Below are 27271 nucleotides of genomic sequence, written 5' to 3' on the forward strand. Positions count from 1 at the left end.
GGTACAATAAAATTTCAAGTTTCAAACAAAGTAATTCCATCTTTCCAACAGGGGGACAATAAATACTTAAAGTAATGCTAAACTCGAAAAACTTATTGATGCAACTTAATTTCATATTCTATACCACTAACACCAAAAAAAAAAGTGTCCTATTGTTCATACTGATTCAAGATGAATAGTTTCTTAGTGTTTGTCCATTCCACTTTTTTTATTGTCCTTCCCATTTCTATTTCTCTCATTTTTAGTAGGTACTTCACATGTAGTATATATTTTATTTTAATACATATAATGACCATGAAGATATTTGGATATGTCTTACAAAATTCTTGCTGAAGACCATTGTGGTAATATTCTGCCGCATCTGTAGTTTGTACATTTCGAAATTTTCGTGCTTCAGCCCAGAATTCAGGCGGGGGGAGGGGAGGTTGATGTGCCAATGTAGTTTTCCAGAATATAATAATATTCAAAATATTCTCTAATAGGAGAGGCCTCTGATATTAGCTCTGCAAAAAATCTAATATCGGTACTTCTGTTGCTGGTAAATAAGAAAGAACGAAATATAAACATTTTTAACCACTTTCGAATTTCAGGTGCTTTGTGTCTCAGCTGCTGATTTGATATACTGTTTGTTTCCTTTAATTTTCCAGAGCAAAAACTGTCCTAAGCGAAATTTACACTCTGTAATTTTAACACTGGGAACATTTATTTTGGCAGCATTGTGTGATGCTATTTCATAATATAACAAGAGCTTTGAAATGATTAACTGCTAACTACTTACCTGGGTGAAGCGGTTCCTGTGATTTCTGAAGTGAAAACCGTTCAATTTATAAGGAATTTTTTTGTGGAGATGCATTTGATTGTATATGCAAGGTGTAAAAGTGCCTAAACTAACTGACCCCAGTGCTGTCATGGAGGCCACACGAGGCCATATATATTGTATGGAACCTAAAATTTTTTTTAATTAATCGGATGGGGAAATGAAAATTTTGTCTGTAAGGAGCCATACGGTATATGGGTGCCTAAGTTTTGTACGTGGAGATCTATACAGATCTTAGATCATCTCTTCCTGTTTCTACTGTACCTACCGCCTATTTTGTTTGATGTTCATAAACAAAAATTATCCACCTCTTCAGCACTGGAATCCAGAATTATATAAAATAATGGTTGAAAAACAAGAAGTGCTGCAAATATACACTCCAAGATTCATCGAGACAAGTGTGCATCTATGGTGGTGCTACATGGTGTATTCTTTAAATCAAACTTGTACAATTAAATTGTAAAGCAAAACAATTTCTTTACTTCTTCTTTAATATTAAAAAAAAATAATTAAATGTCAATTGGAGAAATAGAGAGAGGAGAGTAAAATATATTTCAAGGGAGAAAACAAGGGGTGGGGTGTATGGCCAAGAAAAAAATTACCATGACAGCACTGACCAAACCTAACCTGTTACAGACTCATGTATGTAAGGTGAATAAGCTGAGTATGAAGGAAACTACCTCAGCGCTAATTTAACTCTTATAGATGAACTATATAAAGAACTTCAAGTGTCAATATTGTCTCAAAGGTTTCTGTGTAACAAACTTCATTTAGAAATGCCCATCTGCGATTATGTTAACTGTAGAAGAAGGAAGAAATATTGTCGTCATATGAAGTTACTCAAATTTCCAATTAAGGACAAGGAAAGGCTACAAAAGTTATTTTTGATTTCACCCTTATAAATTGAACGATTTTCACTTCAGAAATCACCGTAACTACCTCAGCACTAGTTTCAGTAATTTAAGGACCAGTATAAAGTAAATTTGATTAAAGTGAGAAAGAAATTCGTAAGGGAGGCGGTCAGGAGGGATTGAGGTTGTCTACTAATTCGTTGCAAACAACTATTATAGGCTATTTCATTTGACTAACGATGATTTGTAGAGAGCAAAATACCTACAGTAGGGTAAAGAATCTAAATCAGTACGTTTGAGAACGGATATAAAAGTGTCAGGAAAATAACAGAATTACCGTATATTGCAATTAACTCTGCATTGGCAGAGAAACCGCACAGGGTATCGTAAATCTGCTGAAAATTAGAAAATTGTGTAAAAAAAATGCATTCAGAGCGAATTTTCCAGCCTGATAATATCTCGCCCACGTTATGGACATAATTCAATACCGTAAGACTGATATAAAACGAATACCAGAACAATTTGTTAACCAAAGACGATGTTCAGTAGTTATTTAACAACATACAGAGCAAATAAAAACGCAAACGCATATTCTAGCAATAGTTCAGATGAAAAGAAAATGATTAGTACGACCGCTTATTCGTAAAAAGAACACTGCCAGCTGTGTAGCCTACATGAAGCAATATATCAGGTCTACGTTATGAACACGTTGAATTTAATGTGGACGAGAAACGTACAGTTATTATTTATCTGCTTCCATATCGCATCATATAATACACCTGTAAAATGAAAACATATAGGCCTAGAAATGAGGAAACATGTTTGGGGGTAGGGAGTTGTAATTCTTCCCCTTTCGGATAAATTTCAGAAGAGGGATACCTGCTTTTCCTTCATATTCAAAAATTGTAATCTTGTTCACACAAAATAAATTAGTGCCTTTTCGTGAGCATCATGATGTGCATTCAACAAACGCAGGCAAATCTGCTCTTTTTAGTATTTTGTGATAATTGTTGCTAGGGAGGTATTGTATACTGAAAATTAAAAACAATTAGATTTCGTACATAAAATGATGACAGATTATATATTGAACGCAAACAACATTATATCAGCCATGTACCAAAATGTCATCTATGTGTGTTGATGAATTTGGGTAAAACAAGCTTCTGTATACTACAATTTAGCGACAAATCAAAGTCTTATTGTAACATAACCTCACATTACAATGAGAAAGAAATTTGGAGGTGGCATGACGTAAAAAAGTCATCCCACAGTCGTATTACTCTATGTACTGTTCAGGTACTCTGCCATCTAGTGTTTGTTATTGCAAGCTCATTTCTCGACACTAGCGACGCATAGCGTCCGTTATTTTCCAGTTGCGTCTAAATTTAATATAAGCTTGATCAATCTGTTTTATATATGATCTAGGAGTGAGTCATTAAACTTGCATGAAATGACAACCTGTTATAGTAGGCCACGCTCCATAAACAAACAGTTGACAAATGAAAGTTGTAGGTGACGTGCTGAATAATAATTACAAAGTAAGGTTATATTTTCTCATTGCTATTATGGATACGAAATACGAAAGAAATCAAATAACACTGACGTATTTAAACAGTCCAAAGTATTTTTTAAATGTTATATTACCAGTCATATGCTAAACATTCCCTACAGAGAGACACAAAATATTAATTTCGCAACTTCTGTTCGAACAACTGTGGAGACATCGGCCATATTTAACTAACTGTTAAACGAGTTAACTGCCCAAAATCCTACATTTAAAATTAACAAACTGTTAACAATCTGTTAAACCAAACTGGTGTTGAAAACATACAATTTTATTAATTAACAAACTGTTTAGAGTTTAACAGTCGTTAAATTTTCTAACAATACTTGGAAAAACCGGCCATAAATGATTGAATGATAAGAAATAGTTGCTTCTTAAAATAAGAAGAAAATATGGAAATACAAAAGATAAATACCCAGGGTACTGGTACATGTTCTGCTTCCTATCACATCAGCAACACTATTATTAACGACATCACAACATTTACTTATGGCTTTTAGAAAATTCGGAGGTTCATTGCCGTCATTGATCCATATCCTGAGCAAGAATTAATCCACTTTCTACCATCATATCCCACCCCCCTCAAATCTATTTTAATATTATCCTCCCGCCTACGTCTCGGCCTTCCTCAAGGTCTTTTTCCTTCCAGCCTCCCAACTAACATTCTACATCCATTTCTAGATTCGCCCATATGTGCTACATGCCCTGCCCATCTCAAACATCTGGATTTAATGTTCATAATTATGTCAGGTGAAGAATACAGAGCGTGCAGTTTTGCGTTGTGTAACTTTCTCCATTCTCCTTTAACTTCATCCCTCTTAACCCCAAATATTTTCCTAAGCACCTAATTCTCGAACACCTGTAACCTCTGTTCCTCTCTCAAAGTGAGAGTCTAAGTTTCACAACCATATAACAGCCGGTTATATAATTGTTTTATAAATTCTAACTTTCAGGTTTTTTGAGAGCAGAGTGGTTGACAAAAGCTTCCCAACCGAATAATAGAAGGCATTTTCCATATTTATTCAGCGTTTTATTTTCTCTCAAGTGTCATTTATATTTGTTACTGTTGCTGCAAGATATTTAAATTTCTCCATCTTTTCTGAGGATAAATTTGCAATTTTTATATTTCCATTTCGTACTATGTTCTGGTCACGAGACATAATCATATACTTTGTCTTTTCGGGATTTACTTCCAAACCTATCTCTTTACCAGGGGCGTATTTTGCGGGCTACCGGCGGTAGCCCAAGGAAATTACAAAAGAAAAAGATTATAATATAACATAATGTAATAATTTTGTATTATTAGTTTTACCATAGTAATTAAAATTAAAGTAATAGTTAGATATATTTTGTGTAATAATAGGGTCAGCGGTAGCCCAAACCCTTTAACCAGTATACGCCACTGCTCTTTACTTGCTTCAAGTAAAATTCCCGTGTGTTCCCTAATAGTTTGTGGATTTTCTCCTAACATATTCATGTCATCCACATGGACAAGCAGCTGAAGTAACACTACTGGTATTATTATTGTTACTAATCCTATTACCAAAATACCCTTCATTGCTGTACTGACATCATACAAGAAAGATTCTTGACATTTCTTCGCAATGTTGCCAACAATCACTAGGCCACACTACTTGCGAATGTCGGAAATTGTATCCTGTCTAGTCTTATATCTAATACTTCAACGTCTTCTTTGGCTAATGGCTTCGTTGCCAAACGTCTGAGCACTGAACACACATTTTTGCTGTTAGTGATCTACTACTGCTATTCCCACCACCACCACCACTACCACCACCATGTCAATTCCTGACGGCTGCTAAAGTTCTCATGAAGTTCATATGAACGGTATATTTTCCACACATTGTGCCAAATGTTTACCAGTAATGTTTTCACTATAGTTTTATGCCAATTATTATCTTCCATTAGAAACACAAAGGAAATTCGTATCCAATTATTTTGTACAGTATGTAGAAATAAAAGTACAAGCATACCATTTATCTCTAGAGTATTTTTCACAGACAACTGAAATCTTTTTCTGAGATAATGAATTCTTATTGCCGGTACCACAAATACAGAGTGTTTCAAAAATACGGGGCATAATTTCAGGTATGTACTTCCCACGTGTAGACAATCAAAATAGTTCATTACAACATGTGTCCGGAAATGCTTTATTTCCGAGTTATGGCCTTCACAACATTGAAATTCACCGAAACGTTTTGTTTCTTTCCGCAGGTCGTTGCCGTCAAAGGAGACATTAAGAGGGCACTCTGACAGTTCATTCCGAGGCGAAGGTTACATTCAGTGTTGTGTAGGCGTTAGACTGTGCGACATGTATTCAAATCAAGAGCTGGCAGAGATACACTTCATGTACAGTAAGGCGGACGGCAATGCTGTGCTGGCTCGTCGTTTGTACCAGGAGAGGTACCCACAACGACAATGTCCAGATCGGAAGACATTTGTACATCTCCATTACCGTCTGTGCAAGTATGGAAAATTTAACTCTCCTGGTTTGGGAAAGGGACGACCAAGATCTACAACTCCAGAAGTACAGGAGGAGATTCTGGAGGCTGTGAACATGACTCCTTCTATCAGCCATTTAAAATCATTGGTTTATTCGTCTCCGGTGCCTGATTTGGAATCCCTTCGGAATCGAATTGTGGCATGTTCTGAGGACATACGCAATACTCCTGGAGTTTGGGATCGTGTTCACAGGTCAATGAGACATCGATGTGAGGTCTGTATTCAAGCAGGAGGTGGACATTTTGAACATCTTCTGTAATGACAACGACCTGCGGAAAGAAAAACGATCCAGTGAATTTCAATGTTGTGAAGGCCATAACTCGGAAATGAAGCATTTCCGGACACATGTTGTAATGAACTATTTTGATTGTCTACATGTGGGAAATACATACCTGAAATTATGCCCCGTATTTTTTAAACACCCTTTATATGAACTCTCAACCTATATTTTTCCCCTTTTAATCTCCACATTTAGGAGATTCTGCAATGTATTGAAGTTTACCACATTTGTCACATATCCAAATATCATTTATAAATCGAGGCTAAGGGACTAAGTTTAGAGTTCATGTATGGCCTTGAAATTCATTCTGAGAAATAATTTCTTGTGGTTTATTGCACATCCTAAGATTGTATGGCGTATAAGTTATGTGATGTACAAATGTTTCTGTTTTAGTGCGGTTGATGTGATGGCTCGTATTGGTGGAGAAGGTCTTTCTCCCTACTACAGCATTATTGAAGGTGGTGAAAATGGGTTACTACTCCGTGAGATGAAGGACTTATTTTATTATTCTCAAATATTGCATCAAGGTGAGAACAGCAATGTTGAATGGAAAGTGTCCAATAAAGTTCCTCTGTGTGAAATACCAGACCTTATGCGGGCAATTGGGTTTTATCCCAGTGAATATGAGGTAAGTATCATCATGCATTGCTATTCTGTACATTGATTGGATTACAGTAATAAATTAATTCTTATTTCGAAATGTTATGATACCCAATAAACTAGCCTATCGTTAATGTCGGCATGTACTGAGCCTTTTTTTTCCAATGTAAGCTCTATTTTCTTGTATTTCAAGTGCTTGAGAATATTTCCAGGTTATTTGGTTTCTTTTGTACGGAAAAACTATAATATCATATTGGTGGCAGGTTAATAGTTTTGCAGGAAAAAAAAGTTTTTTTCTCAAATGTTTAACAACCTCTTATTCGGTAACTATTGCGAGTAGGATCATGATTTTTGTCCAAATCGATAGGAAATCTAATAGAGAATAATTTATCCCTCTGGCATATTTCAATAGCATGGACTATTTTCATATAAATTTAATTTAAAAAAGATATCTAATTTCAAGCCACTGCAGGCTGCAATGTCGCACCAAAGAACAGCTCAACTAGCAAGACACACCGAGTTCATTGATCTCTTACATCTGTATCACGAGTAGAGTGTATTAGCAGCGATGTTGCTGGACTGCTGAAACTTCAAACTTAATTTTCTAATTAACCGTGCATTTAATCACAAAACGTAATATAGGTTTTCTATTCATTTAAGTGTACCCTATTGTGCTTTTCAAACAGGAAGGTTATTTCACTTCCAACCTGTATATATCGGTATAAATTACCTCACTATATTAAAGATATTTAACTATCAATAAAAAATATACCACATATATTGTATTCCACTTTTATTACTTTTACATTAATTCAATTACGGTATTTTAAGATAGTGAAAATGATATAAGATGTTGGTAAATATTTCCCTTTATTTGTAGGTAGAGAATATGATCCATGAAGTAAAAAACAGTAAACTGGCAAAGACAAGAAAGGCAGTGACTGAAATAAATTTTGAAGACTTTGTATGTCTGTTTATCAATCATCGTCCTGCATTTGGAATATCTACTGATGAGGTGAAGAAGGCATTCGATACATTAGCAGACAATGTAACAGAAAATTCAGTAATGGACAGAGATACTTTTATCAGCAAACTGCAAGAAGAAGGTAAAGTTATATTCATTACATTAACGGAATAATTCTCATTTATACAGAGAGGATCAGAACAACACTGAAACATTTTCAGAGATGGGTCAGAGAACCTATACGAATATTTCCAGATAGGGAATGCATATCTAGTGATTTCTGGTGTTTATGCTGTAGGGCAGTAAAAAGTATTTATACTGCCATCAAGTTTCATGGGATTCTGTTGGACAGGTAGTTTTCAGAAGACTTTTTACCAACATTTCTGAGAGTACGTCAGAAAATAGGTTTCAGGATGATAGGGCTCCAATGCATTGTGATCATGAGGTAATGATTTTCCTAAATGCAACGTATTCTTTCCTTGTTGCTGGATTGGTGGAGGAGGTCCTACATTCTGGCTGTTACGTTTGCCAGATTTGATACAGTAGAGGAGACAAGATCTGTCACGTGACATTATCATATACTGTGGCTATATCACAGTAGGTGTGGAGGGGAAGTTAGGTTTTAGTCTGAGATGAACATCTATGTCAGTAATCCAAGATGAATATCCGTGTCGGTAGATTCGTATGAAACATCATGAAACAAACTCTCTTTCTGATAGCTCATTCTTTCCCCTCTTGCAGAGATCACATGCCAGGTCTCGCCTCCTCATCTGTTCTGTGAGAACATCAAAACTCTCGTGTACAGTATTTGAAAAAGAAGAGGATCTGATGGCCAAAATTATTTATGTAGTTAACAACATCATTTTCTATTTATTCATTCTGTATATTTGTATAAAATTTTTTGGACATCGTTATGGAATATCTGAATTCAAAATCTTTATCATTTTTGCTCTGTTTTTATATTATGGAAATTATAGTTCTGTCGCTCTAATTTCCGGCAGCCAATCACGTTGCAGATCGGCTACATTTAAACATGTGCGTCTTGTGATTCGCTGATGAAGACGTTAACCATTTCCTAAGGCTCGATAAATACTTAATATAATCGCCCGCCATTTTGGCTCTTTCGTTGGCGTTCGCAGAAAGCACATGAGGACGTTATTTGCCGCTCAATTATTTGCTGAATTACAGTGCGTTTGATTTATTATCATAGAAGCTACGACATGATAATGTTTAACGGTGTGGCAAATAGATTCATGTGGTAACTCGGCAACGAAAGAACAAAAAATGGCGAACGATACTACCTACCTAGACTTTATAGAGCCTTCACTTCCTAAGATGTAAGCAAAGAGGAGGAGTCACGCCGGGAATAACAGCGTCGCGACTATAAATGTTCACACCATTATCTATTCTTGTTCTAGGTGAGAGGTTCACACAGGCGCAAATATTAAGATATTTCAATATTCTTGCCCCAAAAGAAAAATGGACAGCATCTGTAAGTGAATCTGATTCTAATCAGGAAGATAATCCATTTACATGGATTCCACAGGTATTTAAGAACATATTTGACTCTGTATATTTACACTATGACATAGTTTCCCTTTTACCGTATTTACCCGCGTAATGAAGGCCCCCAATTAATGGACGCACCCCAATTTTTCGCATTAAATGTTAAAAAAAAAAAAAAAAAAAAATTCCCTGTGTAATAGACGCATCTCTCGCTGTCTTATTCTATACATTTTTGGCACCTGATGTTCTCTGTCACACACTCAAATTCCTGTCGAGAAATAGAGGCAATCTCCTGATGGATATGATTCTTGAGATTTTACACAGTGTGTGGGTTTGTCCTGCACACTTCATCTTTCACTGAACCCCCAAAGATAAAAATCACGCAGTGTCAGGTTGAGGGATGGAGAAGATCACAGATTAATACTGATGACTCTGTTCTGGAGCATTTGGTTAATTTCTTGTAGAGAAACGTTCTGAATACCGGTACTATTAAAGCAGTGGAAATGGATGGTTTACGATGTAGCTTGCGGGTGTCTCGTCTACAAAAGGTTAGGAATTACTTATTATGGAGAAGTTGAACCTACAAGAAAATATAATCGACCATATGGAACAAAGACAACTACAATGCTTTGGACACGTGCAACGGATATCAGACGAGAGGTGGCCCAAGAAAGTATTGAATTGGTCTCCACCTGGAAGAAGAAAAAGAGGACGGCCTAGATATATGTGGAGGGGAAGAATTATAGAAGCAATGAGAGCTAGAGGTCTGGAAGATGGATCCTGGAATAACAAAGAAGAATGGAAAAAGGGAATCCAAGGCAACCGCTTATAAAGTAGAGAAGCCTTTAAAAGTAAGTAAGTAAGAAACGTTCTGTATGAGTGATGGCATAATCCCTTTCAAAGAATAAGTAATTTCGTCCCATGTCAGGAGCACCTCTAAAAAGAAAATCAGATTCACATACCTATCAGCACTAATTTGTTCTTGAAAAGGTTCAATTCTTTCCTCACACTACACCCCAGTCTTCTCGCCATGTAGGGGAACCTTATAAATAATATCAGTCTTTCAGTGAACCAGTAATAGTAATTTTGTGAATTTATGTAGACATGGAGATGGAACCAGAAAATAAAAATAAGATATGGGTCTATTTATCAATCATGCATATTATTTAGAACCCATTCACAAAACATACACATATACCAGACTGCTAGAGAAAAGGAGACAGAAAAGAGACGAGATTTGGCTTGATTTCTATAGCACGAACGCGATGATCAACAGAACTTGGGCAGGACCCAACCAATAACTGTGACATACAGTAACAAGTCTAGCGACCCACGGCTACCACCACAAACTCTGCAAGACCCAACACTACCACTCTCCTAGTCTGGAATGCGTGTGCGAACTCTGTGATCAGCTCTGCGAAAGATATCATATAATAAAATGCAAGAACAGAACCAAGTCAATTAGCAAATACAGCAAAGAATAATAACAAATTAACTCTTGCACACTTGTACGCATTTCTTCTTATTATTAAAACATACACATATTTCTATGATCGCCCAGTTATAGCTCATGACACAAACTAATTTTTTATGGTTTGATTTTTAAGAATTTTGTAATTCTATGAGTTGCTGCCAGAAAGTCAAAAGGAGGACAGCAATGACAAAGGAAGCTTTTAATAGAAAAAGAAGCATCTTCCGCGGACCTCTGGAAAAAGAACCAAGGAAAAGACTAGTGAAGTGCTTTGTGTGGAGTGTGGCATTGTATTGGGGGGAAGAAACAGGGACAATGTGGGTGTGGAGAAGAATGGAGCACGTGAAATCGACGGAGAAAATAAATCAAGCAGTGCTAGAAAGAATAATCTGTAACTGAAAGAAAGAGAAAAAAGAAATTGGCTGGGTCACTTGCTTAGAAGAAACTGCCTACTGAAGGATGCAAAGAAAGGAATGGTGAACAGGAGAAAAGTTTGGGGCAGAATAAGATATCAGATGATAGACGACATTAAGATACACAGATAACATTACGTCCCACACTACTTCTGAAGCTTCTACTTGACTGGAAGCATCACATCTCGACTGACAAGGAAACGACTGATGATCATAACCTGTCCTCATTCCATTTCTGTGCTTATGATGCAACAATGACCTTGCAAGTATGACAGATTGACAGAACAAATCTCGGAGAGATTTTGTATTGATTGCACTTTACGTTACAAAATTATAATGTACAGTTCTTTGCATTTTACACCGTTATTTATGTATACCTTTAGGCCAGACATTCTGTATACTAAGAGTTTTTCATAAAAACAATTAAAACAATAATTAATTATAATTATTTTATTATACATATAACTGTGATAAAATCTCCTAAGAAGTTCTGTTAGTTGACATAGCCTGGTTCTTGTCTCTTTTAGATGACTTATCTGGTTTTTTCCTAGGACAATTGGTAGTTTCAATGGTTTTCTGGCTTTCCTTTGATGTGTATGAAATGCCGGACTTCAAATCAGGCTTGATTTCATGTACCACATTTAAAACTTTATTTATTCAATGTATATGTTTTTGTTTTTTTTTTTGTTTCCCCCCCCACTGTTAATTTATTTGTTAAGAAAGGTTTTGAAACTATAATTTCATTTTTCTCGATTGTGAAGAAAATTGACTTACATGCCCTTACCCTTCATGTGTGATCTTCATGCCTTAGGAACCATCATGTGGCTGACATTAGATTGAGACATCCAGTAATCAGGCACTCATGTGTACTGCATTTTGAGCAGAACAAAGGAATATAAGTAGTCACTGTGCAAGATATGCTTTTGCCATACTGAATGAACAGTTAAAGTTACATTTAATTAATTATTGGTTTAATTTATGATGCTTTATCAACTGCAATGGTTATCTGAGTGAAATGAAGTGACAATGCCAGTGAAATGCCGAAAGTTACCCAGCATCTGTTGTTAATGAGTTGAGGGAAAACCCCGGAAAAAAAAAAAAAAACCTCAACCAGGATTTGAACCAGAGCCCACTTGTTTCATGTTGAGACATGCTAACCATTGCTCCACAGCTGTGAGCTGTTGAAGTGACATGGCTGACATGAATCTCTTTCACAGTATCATTCTCAATAATGTGTCTACTGGTGTGAAGAAACATTTTCTTTGCATATCCTGAGAGAAAATCATAATTCAAGGTGATTTAATCTGCCTGGAATTGATAACTTCACCATTGTTCTCTCTAAGCAACTACACCCCAATGAATCTCCGTTGGTGAACTTCACAGTTAAAATGATTCACTGCACATTTCTCCTTGGATGCTTCTCCTGCTGCAAGAGTTCATGATATGACTTCATTGCTAAAGTGGCCCTCAGACAACCAACATACAGTTGAACTTGTCTAATTCGAACTTTTTCTGCAGTACCTTGACATTCCTATACAACACAATGTTAAAAAATCGTTTGTAATTTAAAATTTTTTTGGAATAATTAGAAATGAAATCCAATGAAATTTAGTTCGAAAATCAGCCTGCAATATAGTGCGAGCCAGAATGCTGGGAATTAAAAAGAATTCAGAAGAAATGCAGGTCTCCATTGCCATTTGTGCATCCAGGAATTAAGGAACATATTGAAGGACAACAAAAATGAATGAAACAATTTTCCAATTGCTCAATAAACTCGAAGAATTTTGCATGAATCAAAGACTAAATACTAAAAAACAAACAAAAGCATCCAGTTATAAAAAAAATTGAATGTACTGCATTTTGATAATATTTACTTACTTACAAATGGCTTTTAAGGAACCTGAAGGTTCATTGCCGCCCTTACATAAGCCTGCCATCAGTCCCTATCCTGTGCAAGATTAATCCAGTCTCTATCATCATACCCTACCTCCCTCAAATCCATTTTAATATTATCCTCCCATCTACGTCTCGGCCTCCCTAAAGGTCTTTTTCCCTCCGGTCTCCCAACTAACACTCTATATGCACTTCTGGATTCACCCATACATGCTACATGCCCTGCCCATCTCAAACGTCTGGATTTAATGTTCCTAATTATGTCAGGTGAAGAATACAATGCGTGCAGTTCTTGCAGTTCTGTGTTGTGTAACTTTCTCCATTCTCCTGTAACTTCATCCTGCTCAGCCCCAAATATTTTCCTAAGCACCTTATTCTCAAACACCCTTAACCTATGTTCCTCTCTCAGAGTGAGAGTCCAAGTTTCACAACCATACAGAAGAACCGGTAATATAACTGTTTTATAAATTCTAACTTTCAGATTTTTGGACAGCAGACTGGATGATAAGAGCTTCTCAACCAAATAATAACACGCATTTCCCATATTTATTCTGCGTTTAATTTCCTCCCAAGTGTCATTTATATTTGTTACTGTTGCTCCAAGATATTTAAATTTTTCGCATTTTGATAATGCTGTACAAAATCTTGTATAAACAGTTTTGTTCTTATTGTATTGTATTGATTTTTTTTACACAAGAAGTTCCGGATATAGTTCCCATGCAACTTCATAAATATAATCTTGGAATGTAGGCTTTCACGGCCGGCGTTGATAGGATGCGTATTTTCCGGGCTAGAGGGCCGTGGTCTGTCGGTGTTACAACTAAACATTTCGTCCACTACTCCAGTGGACTTGGTATCCGGCCCTCAGAAGCACACACGTCAAACCCTTTCTCCGACAATTAGACACTACCACAAACAATCAGAACACCGAAGCCACTAGTGCGGACCGCAGCGACAACGACAAGCAACAACAGTCCCATACCTTAAATAACGACGTGCTACCAGTCTCAATGCCAGTTCCTGATATACACAGCAGATCTCTCCGCACACGTGTACCACGCCACTGAAGATATCCACCGAGTAGTGGACGAAACGTTTGGTTGTAACACCGACAGACCACGGCCCTCTAGCCCGGAAAATACGCATCCTATCATAAATATAGTTTGGACCATTTTTCTCGAAAAATGTTGGTATATGCATTAATCAAAATGCCTCCGTGTAGAAAGTAAGAAAACAGTTATTGAAACATGTCTAATTCAATTTTTTTAATGGACACTTCAACTTCGAATTAACTAAGTTCAACTGTATTTTGTCAGTGCAGTCAATAAATATTGACAAACTGCATTGGCCTCATAAGATCAATAATTATTGACAATAGGCTATATTCAATTTCTGGCTGGAATTCAATAAAGTTAGATCAAAAGGAAGCTTGTGTAGCTATTATTTTAGCATTAGAGATTAAAAAAAAAAAAGTTAAAAAAGAACAGTATCTTTTGAAGATACATCCCATAACACACGAAGCTCTCTATAGTTTTCAGTAAAACTTAACAAAGGTATTAGAATTTGTTGTCGAATCACTGTTTACATCTAGTGAGTTGTCAGCCACCTCTACATTTTCTCAGATCATATGGCACACAACACTTGCCTCTAGCATGAGATAATGGCCCTCAGACGATCAATATTTGTATTAAAATTATTTCGGTTTTAATCAACCCATCCCATCAATATTTTCAGTATTGACAATACATCAATATACTGGGTGTTAAGTTCAAAGTGTGTCATGGCTCGCTGTATGCCGTCACGTGGCTAGTCGATGAGCCTAGAGAATTCAATATTCCTACACTTCTGCAGAGGCGTATTACCTATGTGCCAGAGAAGTTGCCTAGCAAGTACGGCGTTCATTCTGAAGAGTACCTACTTACAAATACGTACGGTAACGCCGATAGTGGCAGGAATGTGAACTGTACTGAGGTGAATTTTTTCTTACTGTCGGGATATGGGGAGGGGGTTAAAATGATTACTTACGTATTTGTTGACATTAACTTCGACGGTCAACATGGACATGGAGCATTTTATTTGTATTGTGGAATGTTTTTTTTTTTTTATCCAATGCCACCAGGTTGTCTTTTCGACATTTCTGGTCTTCTCTCCTGGCCGTGGCTTAGTTGTAACCCACTTCTGAGGTTGGGGCACCTGGAAGGCGGAGTTACATTACCCCGATGATGTGACAGGATGATTATGATAATGTGGTGCCAGGAGAGGTCTTAAATCTAAGCTTAACCTAAATTCCAGACCATGGACGAACACAGGAATAATCCGCTTTAAGGAAAAATTCCTGTGCTCTAACCGGGAATCGAACCTGGGACCTCATGGGCTATAGCCAGAAGCTCTGACCACTAGACCATGAAGCTAAAATATTAAAACGTAATTAATCATCGTGTCTGTTTAGCTCAGTTGACTAATGCATGTTGTTATAAAAATAAAATCCTATAAACCCAACTTCGTAGGTTCAAGTCTCCTCGTCTTCCAAAAGGTAAATTATTATGAATTTAAAAAAAAAAATACATATTAGATATGGATGCAATGCACAAATTACAACGTAGTAGATAGAGAAAAGAGAAGGAGATTGAGTATATGTATATTTAAGGAATGGTAATAAAGAAGTAGAGGTAGTGACATCTAGTAACTAATATATTAACTTTTTGAGTAATAGTTCAATGGAAAAGTATACGTGTGCGCCCGGGTACTAGGAAAATACTAATGAACTGTGAGATAAAGTTCAAACTGTGAGGTAAAGTTTTTATCTCACTAGTGGAATAAAGTAATTTTTTTCAGTAGGTTATTTTACGACGCTTTATCAACATCTTAGGTTATTTAGCGTCTGAATGAGATGAAGGTGATAATGCCGGTGAAATGAGTCCGGGTTCCAGCACCTAAAGTTACCCAGCATTTGCCCATATTGGGTTGAGGGAAAACCCCGGAAAAAACCTCAACCAGGTAACTTGTCCCAACCGGGAATCGAACCCGGGCCACCTGGTTTCGCGGCCAGACGCTCTAGCCGTTACTCCACAGGTGTGGACGGAATAAAGTAATGTTGAATAAAAGCCTATTGTGGAATGTTGCCGTACGCAACCGATGATAATAAATACGTACGACTTGGCCGCACAAAACACAGTTCGAAAGAGGTTATGGTAGCACACAGACCGCCATCTATTGCTGTGACGTTCAAGTTATACCGTACACGGTCTCAAGTCTTCATCTCAAACAGCAGAAATAACTAAAATGCTCTCTCAATTAATATCACTCAATAAAAGAATTGTATTCCAATAGATACCATCCCATTGTGGAATCCTGGGAAACGAGAATGCGGATGCTTTAGCAAAGAAGGGCAGCACTGCTACTTACAGACCTGTTACTAAATCTACGTATTACTCTGTGAAGAGATTTATTAAATCTACATAGACAAAATTTGATAACACAATCCCAAGGGAAAAAATGGAACTCTCTGCATCAAAATCCACAGTTAATTCCTGATTTACCACGAAAATCGTCTGTAGCTGCATTTAGATTGGCAACAGGCCATGATTGTTTGGCTAAACACCTGCATAGAATTGGAATATATCAGTCCCCTAACTGCCCATTGTGCAACTCAAACCAAGAAATGGATTCAGAACACCTCAAAATCTGTGCTTCATTGGCTGGTCATGATAACATCTTTGAAAAATATTGAAGTGCAAGAGGTCAAATGACTTTATTGTCAAACACCTGGCATTAGAAAACAACAACGTTCTCAAGTTCAGATTGAACGCCTTGATTAATAGGCAACTTCTCTGACACAAAAGCTGAAACTCTCTTCAAATCGCTGACTCATCAACAGTGACGTCATGACACACTTTGAAATGAACACCCAGTATTCTGGCACATATTTAATAATACTACAATTTTGACAAATTTAATCGTCTGAGGGCCTCTTTAATGATAATAGACTCTATGAATTGAAATATGTCACACAACAAAATGATGTATGTTCGTGTTGATGTACTTAATGTGTAGACCCAAGCAACATGTGTCAGCCAGATTTCATTTGATTAGCTTTTACAATGGAATATGCAATTATGTTTACTCTCATGCCAAGTAAATGTTCAATATTTTAATTTCCATTTCTATTTCTCGATCTGTGTTGAGGTAAGAGTAATACATTGTGTTTTGTCTAGCAAGGCTGGGAACTTTTGCTCTTTAATATGGAAATATTTTTCTCTCTGCCTCTTATATGTTCATATACTGTAATATAAAATATCTTTAGTTTTACGTGTAACATTAATAGTCATATGGTGTCACTTTTGAAGAAAATGATCCATTATGCATAATTTCAGTTTGACTCTAAAATCTTATTCACATTTACTAGGGACTACATGTATAAAATTAAACACAATTTAAAGGAAAAGGTCCAATGCAACAAATAAATGTTTATTTGGACTCCCAATTGATTTAAGTTTAATTTTCTACAAAGTAGGCTGAAGTAGAACAAATTAATAAAATTTAATTCCGATTTGATTATCAGAAGTGTTATCAATTAATGCTAATAATGGAAATTTTAATTCATTACTTTGTATAATATCTGTTATATAAATTTGTTGTCTCTTGTAAGAAATATTCATTTATATTATATTAAGTGTATATATGTATCAGGTAAAAATGAAATTCTCAATTTAGAGGTTCAAAGATGTTTATTTCTGAAGAGAAGCAATTTCAGTCTATTCCCCTTTTATATAAAGGATTGGTCTTTATTACTGAGAATAAGATACATATGTTCATATTGCTCAGTATGTCAGTCTGTTACTTAAATAAAAACATAAATATGACTTCATGTGACAAAGATTACCTTTCTGTACTTTTATTTTTTCTCTGTTTCTCCAGGGGTTCACGTACACCGACTTCATGGATGATATTTTAGGAATAGCCTTAAATTCCCCTACTGAAGAAAATTGTGAGTCTCCTAATGTCTATGAGAAATAGCCACAGATTTATTTACAAGGTCAGCTTCAACGAAATTAAGAAATACAATCGTTGTAACTAATAAACATTAACAACTCACAAAAGGAAGATTAAAAAAGTAAGCAGAATAAGAAGAAACAAATATTGAAATTTATAATATACACACATATGTATACGGTATCACATAATTTCAAATTTCATCAAGGTAATCAAAATTCAGGTTCAGTTCATCATACGTGTAATAACCTGAAACAAGATAAATGTTTATCTACTAAATGACTTACCCATACAGGTAATTTCATATAAAAAATAAATAGCCTAAAAGTGTTGGTATATTTAAAAAAAATACATGGCAATTCATTGACTCATGTAAGCAAAAGTGAAAGAACACATTATGTACATATCATTTGATAAATACATGTTTAATATCGCATTCCTTTATCTTTTACTTCAATACAAGAGGCCATTTGAGAGAAGACCTAATATCAGATCCTGTTTCCTTAAGTGTGACATCACTACACTGTCATATCCCTATCTCTGACTCCGATATTATGATAAAATTTCTTTCTTCAGATAAATGCAAAACACTTCCGACATTGCACATGACAAATGTGTAATCAGTTTTATTGTTGTAGTAATAGTAATATTAGAAGTAGTAATAATAATGTACAAATAATGATTTTGAACTTAGCTACCATCCATACAGTTACTCGTCTGCAAAGAAAACAGGTATTTTGTCAATCTACATTTACAAGTGTCCACCGACTTCTGCTAGATTTGTTTCAAAGTGTTCAACATCATAGCTGACAATTACTTTTTATAGAACCCACCGGGGATTCACTTAAAACTGGTATGAATTCATATACAGTTATTATGCTAGGTATTTACACTATTTACACAGAATTCTTTCGAAGAGAGGAAAACCAACAAAGGAACAACACACACATGAAGCAGAGCTTCCGTAAGTTCACACACGTTAATACAAACCGACGGTTATAGAGGGTACTCAATACTGTAAATCTAACTCCACACTTCATCCCACATGAACAAGGTACTCGCTTCTTGCCGCTGCCCTCTTTCTGCAGTCCGGACAAAACCACTTGCCCTTGGGCGGCACCATTATACCCACACACTCGAAGTGAAACCATTCGATTGTACAATCTTTACCATCACACGCTATCATCTCTGAGACTTCGTCGTACGGACACTGACAATAGCAATACAAGTTTTCATTCCTTTGTTGCACTCCCTCACCTTCTTTCATAGCAGACACAATACTTGTTTGCATTGCTGATGAAGTCTCCACTTCACTATCTGCATCAGAAACGTCATCATCGTCCTGTTCTTTATCGGCCTCACTTTCACTGTTTGATGACTCGGAGCTGCTCTTCTTCACATCATCCCTGTCATTGTCACTGTCACTATCGTCCGCAGCTTCCTCTTCGGACTTCTCTTCGGGAGCTGGATCAGGAACAGACGGGACACGAACAGGTTCCGGCACCGGGACAGGAGTACTCTTATATGTGTACCCTGATGCTTGCTGTGGCGTTGTTGCTGGGCTGTTACTTGCTGCAGGCAATACTTTACGCCATTTAACAGGTGGCTGCTCCGGTTCTTCGTCACTAGAATCGCCGTAGAAGCGCTTTGGCACACGCTTTCTTTTGGAGAGACGTTTGCTGTCTGTTTCCGAACCACTTCCCGTACTGTGGTACGCTGCACTGGGTGTTGAAGGTTCGGGTTGGCTGGCAAGGAAAGGACTTGGAACAGCTTGGGATGACGTGGTGAGGGCAGTTGTATTCATGGAATTACTTGCGGAAGTAGTAGGCATGGTTGATTTTGAAAATATGGGTGCTTGGGTACTGTAATAGTCTGAAGGAATGTTGAGTTTCAGTTTGTTTTCAGTTTTACTTTCAGAACTACTGTGTTGATGTTGCGACTTTTTATGTTTTTTTGTTTTCACTTTCTTCTTTGGTACAGATTCTTCGATGACACTAGGTGGTGGGGATTGGCCAGACTGTGACATTGTACCATTATTCACTGGAGCCACGGCTGCTAGCAGAAGTAGTTGGTTTCGTTTCTCAGCAAGTAGTTTGTTGGCCAGTCTCTGAGGATACTTGTCATAGAAATCTTCATCTGTTTCTGTTTCATCAGTATCAAGATCCGATTCTCTGATGGGAACGTCCACTTCTTCAGGTTCAGCCACACTAGGTAATGGCGGAGGAACCTCCTCTTGCACTGATGGTCCATTTTCTGCAACTTCTGTTGTCTCTGTTTGAGCAGGTACGTCTTCAGTTTCCTCTACTTTCCTTTTCTTTGCCCTCTCTCTCCTACGTTCCCGTCTTGCTGCCTGACGCCTCCTACCTTCTGAACTGGAACTATCAGAATCGGAACTCTGACTGGAAGAACTGCCGGAACTGCTTGAACTAGAGCTGCTACAACTGCAGTTTGTGCCACAACTACATGTACTGGAGTCACTGTTACTACTTGAATCACTAGATGATGAACTAGCACTGCGTTTCTGTTTCTTCTTTGGGGACTTTTGCTTTTTCTTGTTTGGAGGTGTAGTTTCCACTGTTGCAGCAGGCACATCTTTCTCCTTCTCATCTTCAACACTAAGGGAAGTTGTGTTTGTATAGCAGTAATTATGATCAGCATCACAAGCCTTTTTCTCATCCTCTGTACTTTCCTTTGGTTCTTCTGTCTTTACAGCATCTTGTGTGGGTTCAAGTACCTGCTGAACAGTACCTATTTCTGTTGTTAATGTATCTTCTGAGTGCTCAATTGCTTCGTCAGATTGACTTGTTCCAGCGGGTGGTCCACAATAGTCGTGGTCCATATTAATCACTGAAAGAACTTCTGTAAACAACTTATCACAGGATTCAGTTTCTGACTTCTGCATGGAACTTTCACCAATTTCGATGTGCTGGTTCTCTCGTCGCTCCAGATTTGCTTTATATGTCTTAAAGTTATCCCAGATGCCATCTACAACTTCAATTGGTTGTTGGACATCATCATCTAACTGAGGCATGGATTCAGGAATTTTTTCCCTATCACACGCCTCTGTATCTTCATTCACAGCTGGTGATTCTATTGCTGGGGATTTCTCTTTTACATTGACTTGTGTCTCCTTCCTTTCGTCGTCATCATCGGAATCGTCACTTTCTGAAGACAGATTGAGAGGAGGAAGATCATAAACATCTACAACTTTAGACTTTTTCTCGCATGTATCCTTATCTTCATGCCTGGCTAATTCATCCAAGCTTTCTGCAACAGATGGTTCGGCAGGTGTATCGACTATATCTGCTTCCGACAGCGAGTCTTTTGTTTTAGTTTGTGATTCTTCTTCTTCTTTCACAGAGTTCCCGTTGCTAGTTGCATCCTCATGCGTAAGCACGTCCGCTTCCTCATGAGATTCAGTCTCAATTTTAGTACTTCCTTCCTGAAATTTGTCTTGACTTTCTATTTCATCAATAGGACCATTTTCTTGTAATTTCGTTTCTGTTGACTCTACTGGTGGTGGCTCGCGATGTTTTTCCTCGTGCTTGTTCAAAAGTTTCCTCGAAATGAAGCGTTCTTCACATTCACTGCAAGAATAAGGCAAGTCACCAGCATGAAGCCTTTTATGAACTTTTAGTGCCACAGCACGAGAAAAGCTGCTGTTACATTCTTCACAAACGAAGGCGTTTGGTGGTATACAAAAATGGTACACATGAGGCCATTTCTTCTGTAAGCATTTCTTGCAGAGAACACTTTCAGTCCCGTGTTTCCAGAAGAGATGTTTCGTAATATCAGGTTTGTTGCGGTATGCGATGCCACAGCGATAGCAGAGGTGATGTAGCTTATGTTTCCACACGTGGTTTGATAATTTCTGCTGGTCCCCTGTCGTTTCTAAACACACATCACAGGCATGATGCCTTTTTCTTAAGTGTACCATTAGTCTGAAAGCTGAAGGTAAACCATCAACAGAGCAAAGACAACAGCGGAAACTTATATTACTTTCTGGAACATAAATACCAGGACACAAATGACACAAGAGTTCACTGTAGCTGTAAAAATTGGATTTGCACATAATACATAGAAGAATAGTTTTCTGGTGCATTTTTCTGTTATGAACGTAAAGTTCCTTATGAAGAGTTGTCACAAAATGACAGTGAAAACATTCGTATGTCCTATCATATGGATGCATACAAGTTTGATCCATGTTGTCGTAAGAATCTGTGTTAAAAAACATCTGTTGCAATTCCGGTAACAAGGCTTTCAATCTATCTACAAAACCGTCTACTTCTGTGAGTTCCCCGCTATCAGAACAGACTACTGGGGCAAATCGATGCTCAGCTAATAAATGTAGTGCCAACTGCTTACCATTAACTGCTATTTTTTTAGCATGATTACAGTAGACGCAATTCAGGCAGGAAACTTTAACAGATTCCTTTAGTAACATTTGGATACTCATTGTGTCTAGATTTTCTTCAAGTGTTAGTTCAAGGAGAGGAACATCATCACCTGCTAACTGCACACTTTCTGTTGGTTCTTCAACTTTTTCATCTTCCATAGTTTTATTTTCTTCATTTTCTTCTACAGCATTAGGTAGCGACTCGGAATCACTCTTTGGTTCTTCATCTTGTTTTGTTTCTTCTGTTTCACTCATTTTTCCATCAGAAATTTGCTTCGTTACATCATCAGTCTTTTCCTTCTGGGATTCAACTTCATCTTCTTCACTTCTATTTTCATCAACTACAAGGGACATTTTATCACTGTCAGCATTTTCAATATCTGAACCATCAATTCTCTCCTTCTCTTTTGCTTCTTCTGCTTCTTCATGACGATCGCTTTCTTCAGAAGAAGCTTCAGAGCTACTAGAAGTTTCATCAGATTCTTCTCCTGACTCAGATGATTCAGATTCTGAATCCGCTTCTGTGGCACTTGGAGTTTTTGAACTTACTTTTGCATCCATTTGTTGTGAACCTTTTGGACTAACTTCTGATTTTGGGGACAACTGTGTGTCTATTTCCGTTTGTAAGAATGGATCTGAATCTTTTTCTTCTTCTGGAGTCTGTTTAGTATCATTTTCTACATTCGATTCTGTTTCTTCAGTTACGCGACTTTCATCCTTCTCATCGTTGTGCAATTCTGTCTTATCCTCTTCTATTAATTTATTTGCTTCTACTTCCATGTCTTCTTTCTGATCACTTTCTTCAACACTTGGAGGTTCAGTGACAGTATCATTCTCTTGTTTGTCAATTTTTTCTTGCTTGTCAATTTTTTCTTCCTCGTCAGTTTTTTCTTGCTCTTCGGTTTTTTCTTCCTCGTCAGCTTGTTCTTGCTTGTCGGCTTTCTCTTCACTTTCTTCTGGTTCCCTTTCATTACCAGTTTTATGATCCAAGTCAACATTCTTATCTTGCACATTTTCATCTTTTGTGTTGTCAATAGTATCAGAACTATCCACATTATTCTGGTCTGTGTTTGCACTGGGCGATGACGCATCGGCTGGATCTAATTCATTAGCAGATTTCTCTGTCACTACAGCTTCACGTTTACCTTTGTAGGTTTTCGTTTTTGACGTGACTGCTTGTTTCTGCTTCTCTTGAGATTCATGAATGTTAACATGACAGAAACTAGCTGCATTACTAATATCATAATCATCATCATTGTCTGACAGTTCTCTGGATTTTTCTTGAGGTTCTTCCGTACTGTCAAGCATTTCAGTTGATTTCTGATTCGTCTTTTTGTCTGCAACTTTTTCTACTGGTATTAAATATTTTGTAACCGAAACAGAAAGTTGGGGTGGTTCCTGAATTAGCTGAGAATTTTGTGTGGGTTCTGAAGTATTTTCCACTGTAGCAGGAACTGAAGAACTAGGAGGAGGGGGAGAAGCGCTGCTATCTGTAAAGGCTCGACGACATGTAGGGAAATGTGCTCCTCGCAACCCACATAAAGAACATGCCTTATCAGCATTAATAACCAATCCTTCGCTACAGGAATGGTCAAAGAAATTTTCTCGCTCTGTAAATATTCGTTCACAGGTGCAGCACATTAGAAAATAAGAGCCTTTAAATTCACTTAAAAAACTATCTGTTGAGGAATACACGCCTTCAACTACAGCATGTTTTCCAGACAAATGTGTAGCAAGTTTATCTGCTTGTGAGAACATTCCCAAGCAAAATAAACATATATGTCTTTTATGAACCTCCCTCATGTGAAGAAACAGGTTCCAGTTTTCATAGTAAGTCCCGCATGCCGAACACAGATACACTTTTCGGGTTATTCTAAAATTTGTTGATGGAGAAGGTTCAATAGTTGGGGTTTGAGGGGCAGGTTTTACAAGAGTCTGCTTTTTATTAGAAGTTTTCAGACAAACCTTCTGATGTTTCTGCAGTTGCAATATGGAGGGAAAACCACTCTCACCACATATGTAACATTTGAACTTCACTGTTGGTTGTAAACCCAGATACTGGACATATTCTGTAAGTTGTGCACTTGACTGTGTTCCATCAGGTAATGTCTGATGCGAGACCAGGACATGTTGTTGAGTTTCGGGGACTGTTTTCTTAACAGACGATTTCTTATGCTTAGAACCAGGTTTAGGTGAACCCACTGGTGGATCACTCGACAAAGATGTGTTATGGGTCGCAATTGCCGATTGAGCTAAATACCTTTTTTTAAAACCTTTGAATTCAGCGTTACTTTCCAAATTTTGACCACTGTCTGTGTCTCTCATCTGATCGGACAAGGGGCTCGTTTGTCGTTTACGTTTCCTGAGAACTCTCGTATTCTCAGGTTCGGGGTTTGTAGTTTCAGCTTCTACTAATCTACTGTTCTTCACCACATTACCACTACTGTCATTTGCATCAGACTTCTGCTCAGCACAATCACACTTTGACAACTCCACTTCACCATTTACTTTCTTTGGACTGTTTGGTACATCACTATCACTTATAAATGTGCCACTGTCATTTTGACTGTCACTAGGTGTGCGGGACGTTTCTATTTTACCACATGACTTTCTGTTATCATCACATTCCAGCTTTGTTCTATTATTTTCCTCAACCAATGGAGTAGGCGAATTACTTTTGTCGGCGTTACTATCACTGTGTAGAAGTGCAACACCATCTTGTTTCCCTGCTATCTTTTTATCAATAACTGGCTCCTCACCACCAACTGTTGTATCACCTTCGTCGTCCTCCATAGCTTTTATCAACTCAGGAACAAAACCTGAAACCAACAAATGAAAAAAATATCTTATGAATTACGCAATGTCATTAAACAGTCATATCTAGCTTTTGTATTCTGCACATGTGTCTGAGCAAATATACAAACAGTTCAAATTGTGTAAACAAATGTAACACAACTTGACAACTTAGTATCATCTATGTTGTGGTAATTATGAACTGTTAAATCCAAAAACAATACATTAATTGTCTTACACCCATATAACCTTCCTAATGCTCCTTGTGGCTTTTAACAGCTACTAAACAAAGTTCTTGTGGGCAAGTGGTTGCTGTTATGGCAAAATATGAGAAACCTGCACTTCTTACCTAAGATTTATATGACAGGATTTCTTCTTGAAGCTTATGTGGTACTTGGTGAGGCCAGCAGATTTATCGAACTTCACTTAATAGATAACTAAATTCTTCGCTTCCCCGCCTTAAAGGTTAGTAAAATGGCGTCACAATTAATAGCAACACATCGAACCTACTACGATAGTAGTGACATCTTTTATCTACACACAGCACAATAGGGTTAGCATGGACATAAATAAGAACTTATTTTATTACATATTTTATCTGCATTTTTATATAGATCATGTAATGAAGTTTACATAAACGTGATTCGACATATGGCACATTCATTAGATGTCTAAAAGTACGATTATAGCTTAATTTACACTATTGAACTACAACGATGTCGTCATTGCAATACCATGATTCTTTGCGGAAAGCGCGAACAAGGAAAATTAACTTGTGAAAGACAGCAAAACAAATCAAATAATTGCAGAATGCTAATTCCTGAGACATTCATTTTGCATATCAGTTTACATAATATAATTTAATTCTATTAGCAAATGTATACAAATATCATACCGACTATTTTGTTACGTCACGGAGAACACTCCTGCAAAGAACAAATTTTTAGATCGATTATATCTGATCGATTGTATGATAATAAAATTACCACCTATTTGCTGTTATGTTCATACGTAAATGTTCTTGAAAAATAACATTTGCCTAGCGAAAAGCGTTGTGCTGTCATGTACTGTAAAGAAAGATTCCATTGTAAAAAAAAATAATTTGTTGTGAAATTGTTAATTAAATTGATGTAGGAATATGTTGTTGTTAAGTGTAAATGGGTTACTGGCATAAATCAAACTCGTAATGCGCTGTAATAATGTTGAAGTCAAAATTTTATGAATATTTACATGTTATATTTATTATGTTTACTTGACTTGTGGAATAAATAATGCAAAGATATGGCTGGAAGAGCTGATAAAGGAAGCAAAAATGTTGACGAGCACAGTGTAGAGGTTAGTAATTTAATAAGGTAAAGATGTTAGGTACAGAATGGTATATATTCTTACTATAGCGAAATTTGGTAGGGAATACAGGAAGGGATGTATCATTTGCATTTTAAGTAAGCCGTTATAAATTTGCAGACAAAAATTAATACAATTGTTTTTTCTTTAAATTCTATTGTTGGATTTTTCACACTGTTACCTAGCATTATATTAGAAATTGATAGACTTTTGAGGCTGGTATCTAAATTATTTGTCACTTTGAATTTGCTTGATTTGTTTTTAGAAAGTAGACATTTCATAGGTACCTAATCAAAATTATTTTTACACGAATTAGGATATAAGTTACAAACAGAATTAGCATTCGTTGATATAGCCTATAAGCTACCCAATTACTGAGCGTAGTGCAGTATTAAAAATAACAATGGAACAATGTTCACACTTGCCAACGTCGGTAAGTTATTCACAATAACATATATGAATTATTCATTTTTAATGATATGAAATTTACCCTTATTTTTTGTCTTAAATTATTGCTAATATTTTTTCACTGTTACGCGAAAGTTAGGTAAATGTTAAGCACGCATCATTACCTCTCTGCAGCAAGTTCAAAGTGCAGAATGATACAGTAGGCCTACTGTTGGTAATTTCAAAGGCATGTTGGTTCCGTTAAGTTCAATGTTAATTGAAAAATGAGTTCTATTCATTCAATACTTAACATAAAACATGTTATAATAACATTTACACAGATTTAAAAACAAACGTTTTCGCCAATTTTGATTGGCATCTTCAGGTCGTGTAGGTCGAATGGAACATGTTATAAAAAGTGAACACTTGGTATATGACGTTAAAAACCAAAGTTACAACTGTAATATCACTTAAAAACAG

The 27271-nt window shown here is 36.8% G+C and overlaps 3 protein-coding genes across 4 annotated transcripts in view; 2 read left to right on the plus strand and 1 right to left on the minus strand.

Moving 5' to 3' along the window:
• The window catches only part of LOC138692865 (cilia- and flagella-associated protein 251-like), a 78007-nt gene extending 59051 nt beyond the window's left edge, over positions 1 to 18956 (plus strand). For both annotated transcript variants that reach the window (XM_069816167.1, XM_069816168.1), the window contains exons 19-22: positions 6426 to 6660; positions 7513 to 7738; positions 9015 to 9142; positions 17797 to 18956. In XM_069816167.1, coding sequence (XP_069672268.1) covers positions 6426 to 6660; positions 7513 to 7738; positions 9015 to 9142; positions 17797 to 17895 — 688 coding nt within the window. In that variant the 3' untranslated portion in view covers positions 17896 to 18956. The remainder of the gene's footprint in view (positions 1 to 6425; positions 6661 to 7512; positions 7739 to 9014; positions 9143 to 17796) is intronic.
• MESR4 (misexpression suppressor of ras 4) lies at positions 17588 to 25816 on the minus strand. The gene is made up of 2 exons (XM_069816166.1): positions 25410 to 25816; positions 17588 to 25086 (listed from the first exon to the last, which is right to left on the minus strand). Exon 2 carries the CDS (start codon positions 25058 to 25060, stop codon positions 18908 to 18910), a length of 6153 nt encoding a protein of 2050 aa, XP_069672267.1. The 5' UTR covers positions 25061 to 25086; positions 25410 to 25816; the 3' UTR covers positions 17588 to 18907.
• A 292-nt stretch (positions 25817 to 26108) lies between these two features.
• The window catches only part of LOC138693050 (E3 ubiquitin-protein ligase TRIM37-like), a 63396-nt gene continuing 62233 nt past the window's right edge, over positions 26109 to 27271 (plus strand). Inside the window, exon 1 of the mRNA XM_069816605.1 lies at positions 26109 to 26395. Within this exon, the coding sequence (XP_069672706.1) occupies positions 26342 to 26395 (54 nt within the window). The 5' untranslated portion in view covers positions 26109 to 26341. The remainder of the gene's footprint in view (positions 26396 to 27271) is intronic.

The sequence above is a fragment of the Periplaneta americana genome, chromosome 17, assembly GCF_040183065.1.
Source record: "Periplaneta americana isolate PAMFEO1 chromosome 17, P.americana_PAMFEO1_priV1, whole genome shotgun sequence".
Classification (NCBI taxonomy): domain Eukaryota; kingdom Metazoa; phylum Arthropoda; class Insecta; order Blattodea; family Blattidae; genus Periplaneta; species Periplaneta americana.

What these genes read in the sequence shown, in the direction of transcription:
- MESR4 (XM_069816166.1), bottom strand. Translation starts at nt 25,060, where the DNA reads ATGGAGGACGACGAAGGTGATACAACAGTTGGTGGTGAGGAGCCAGTT.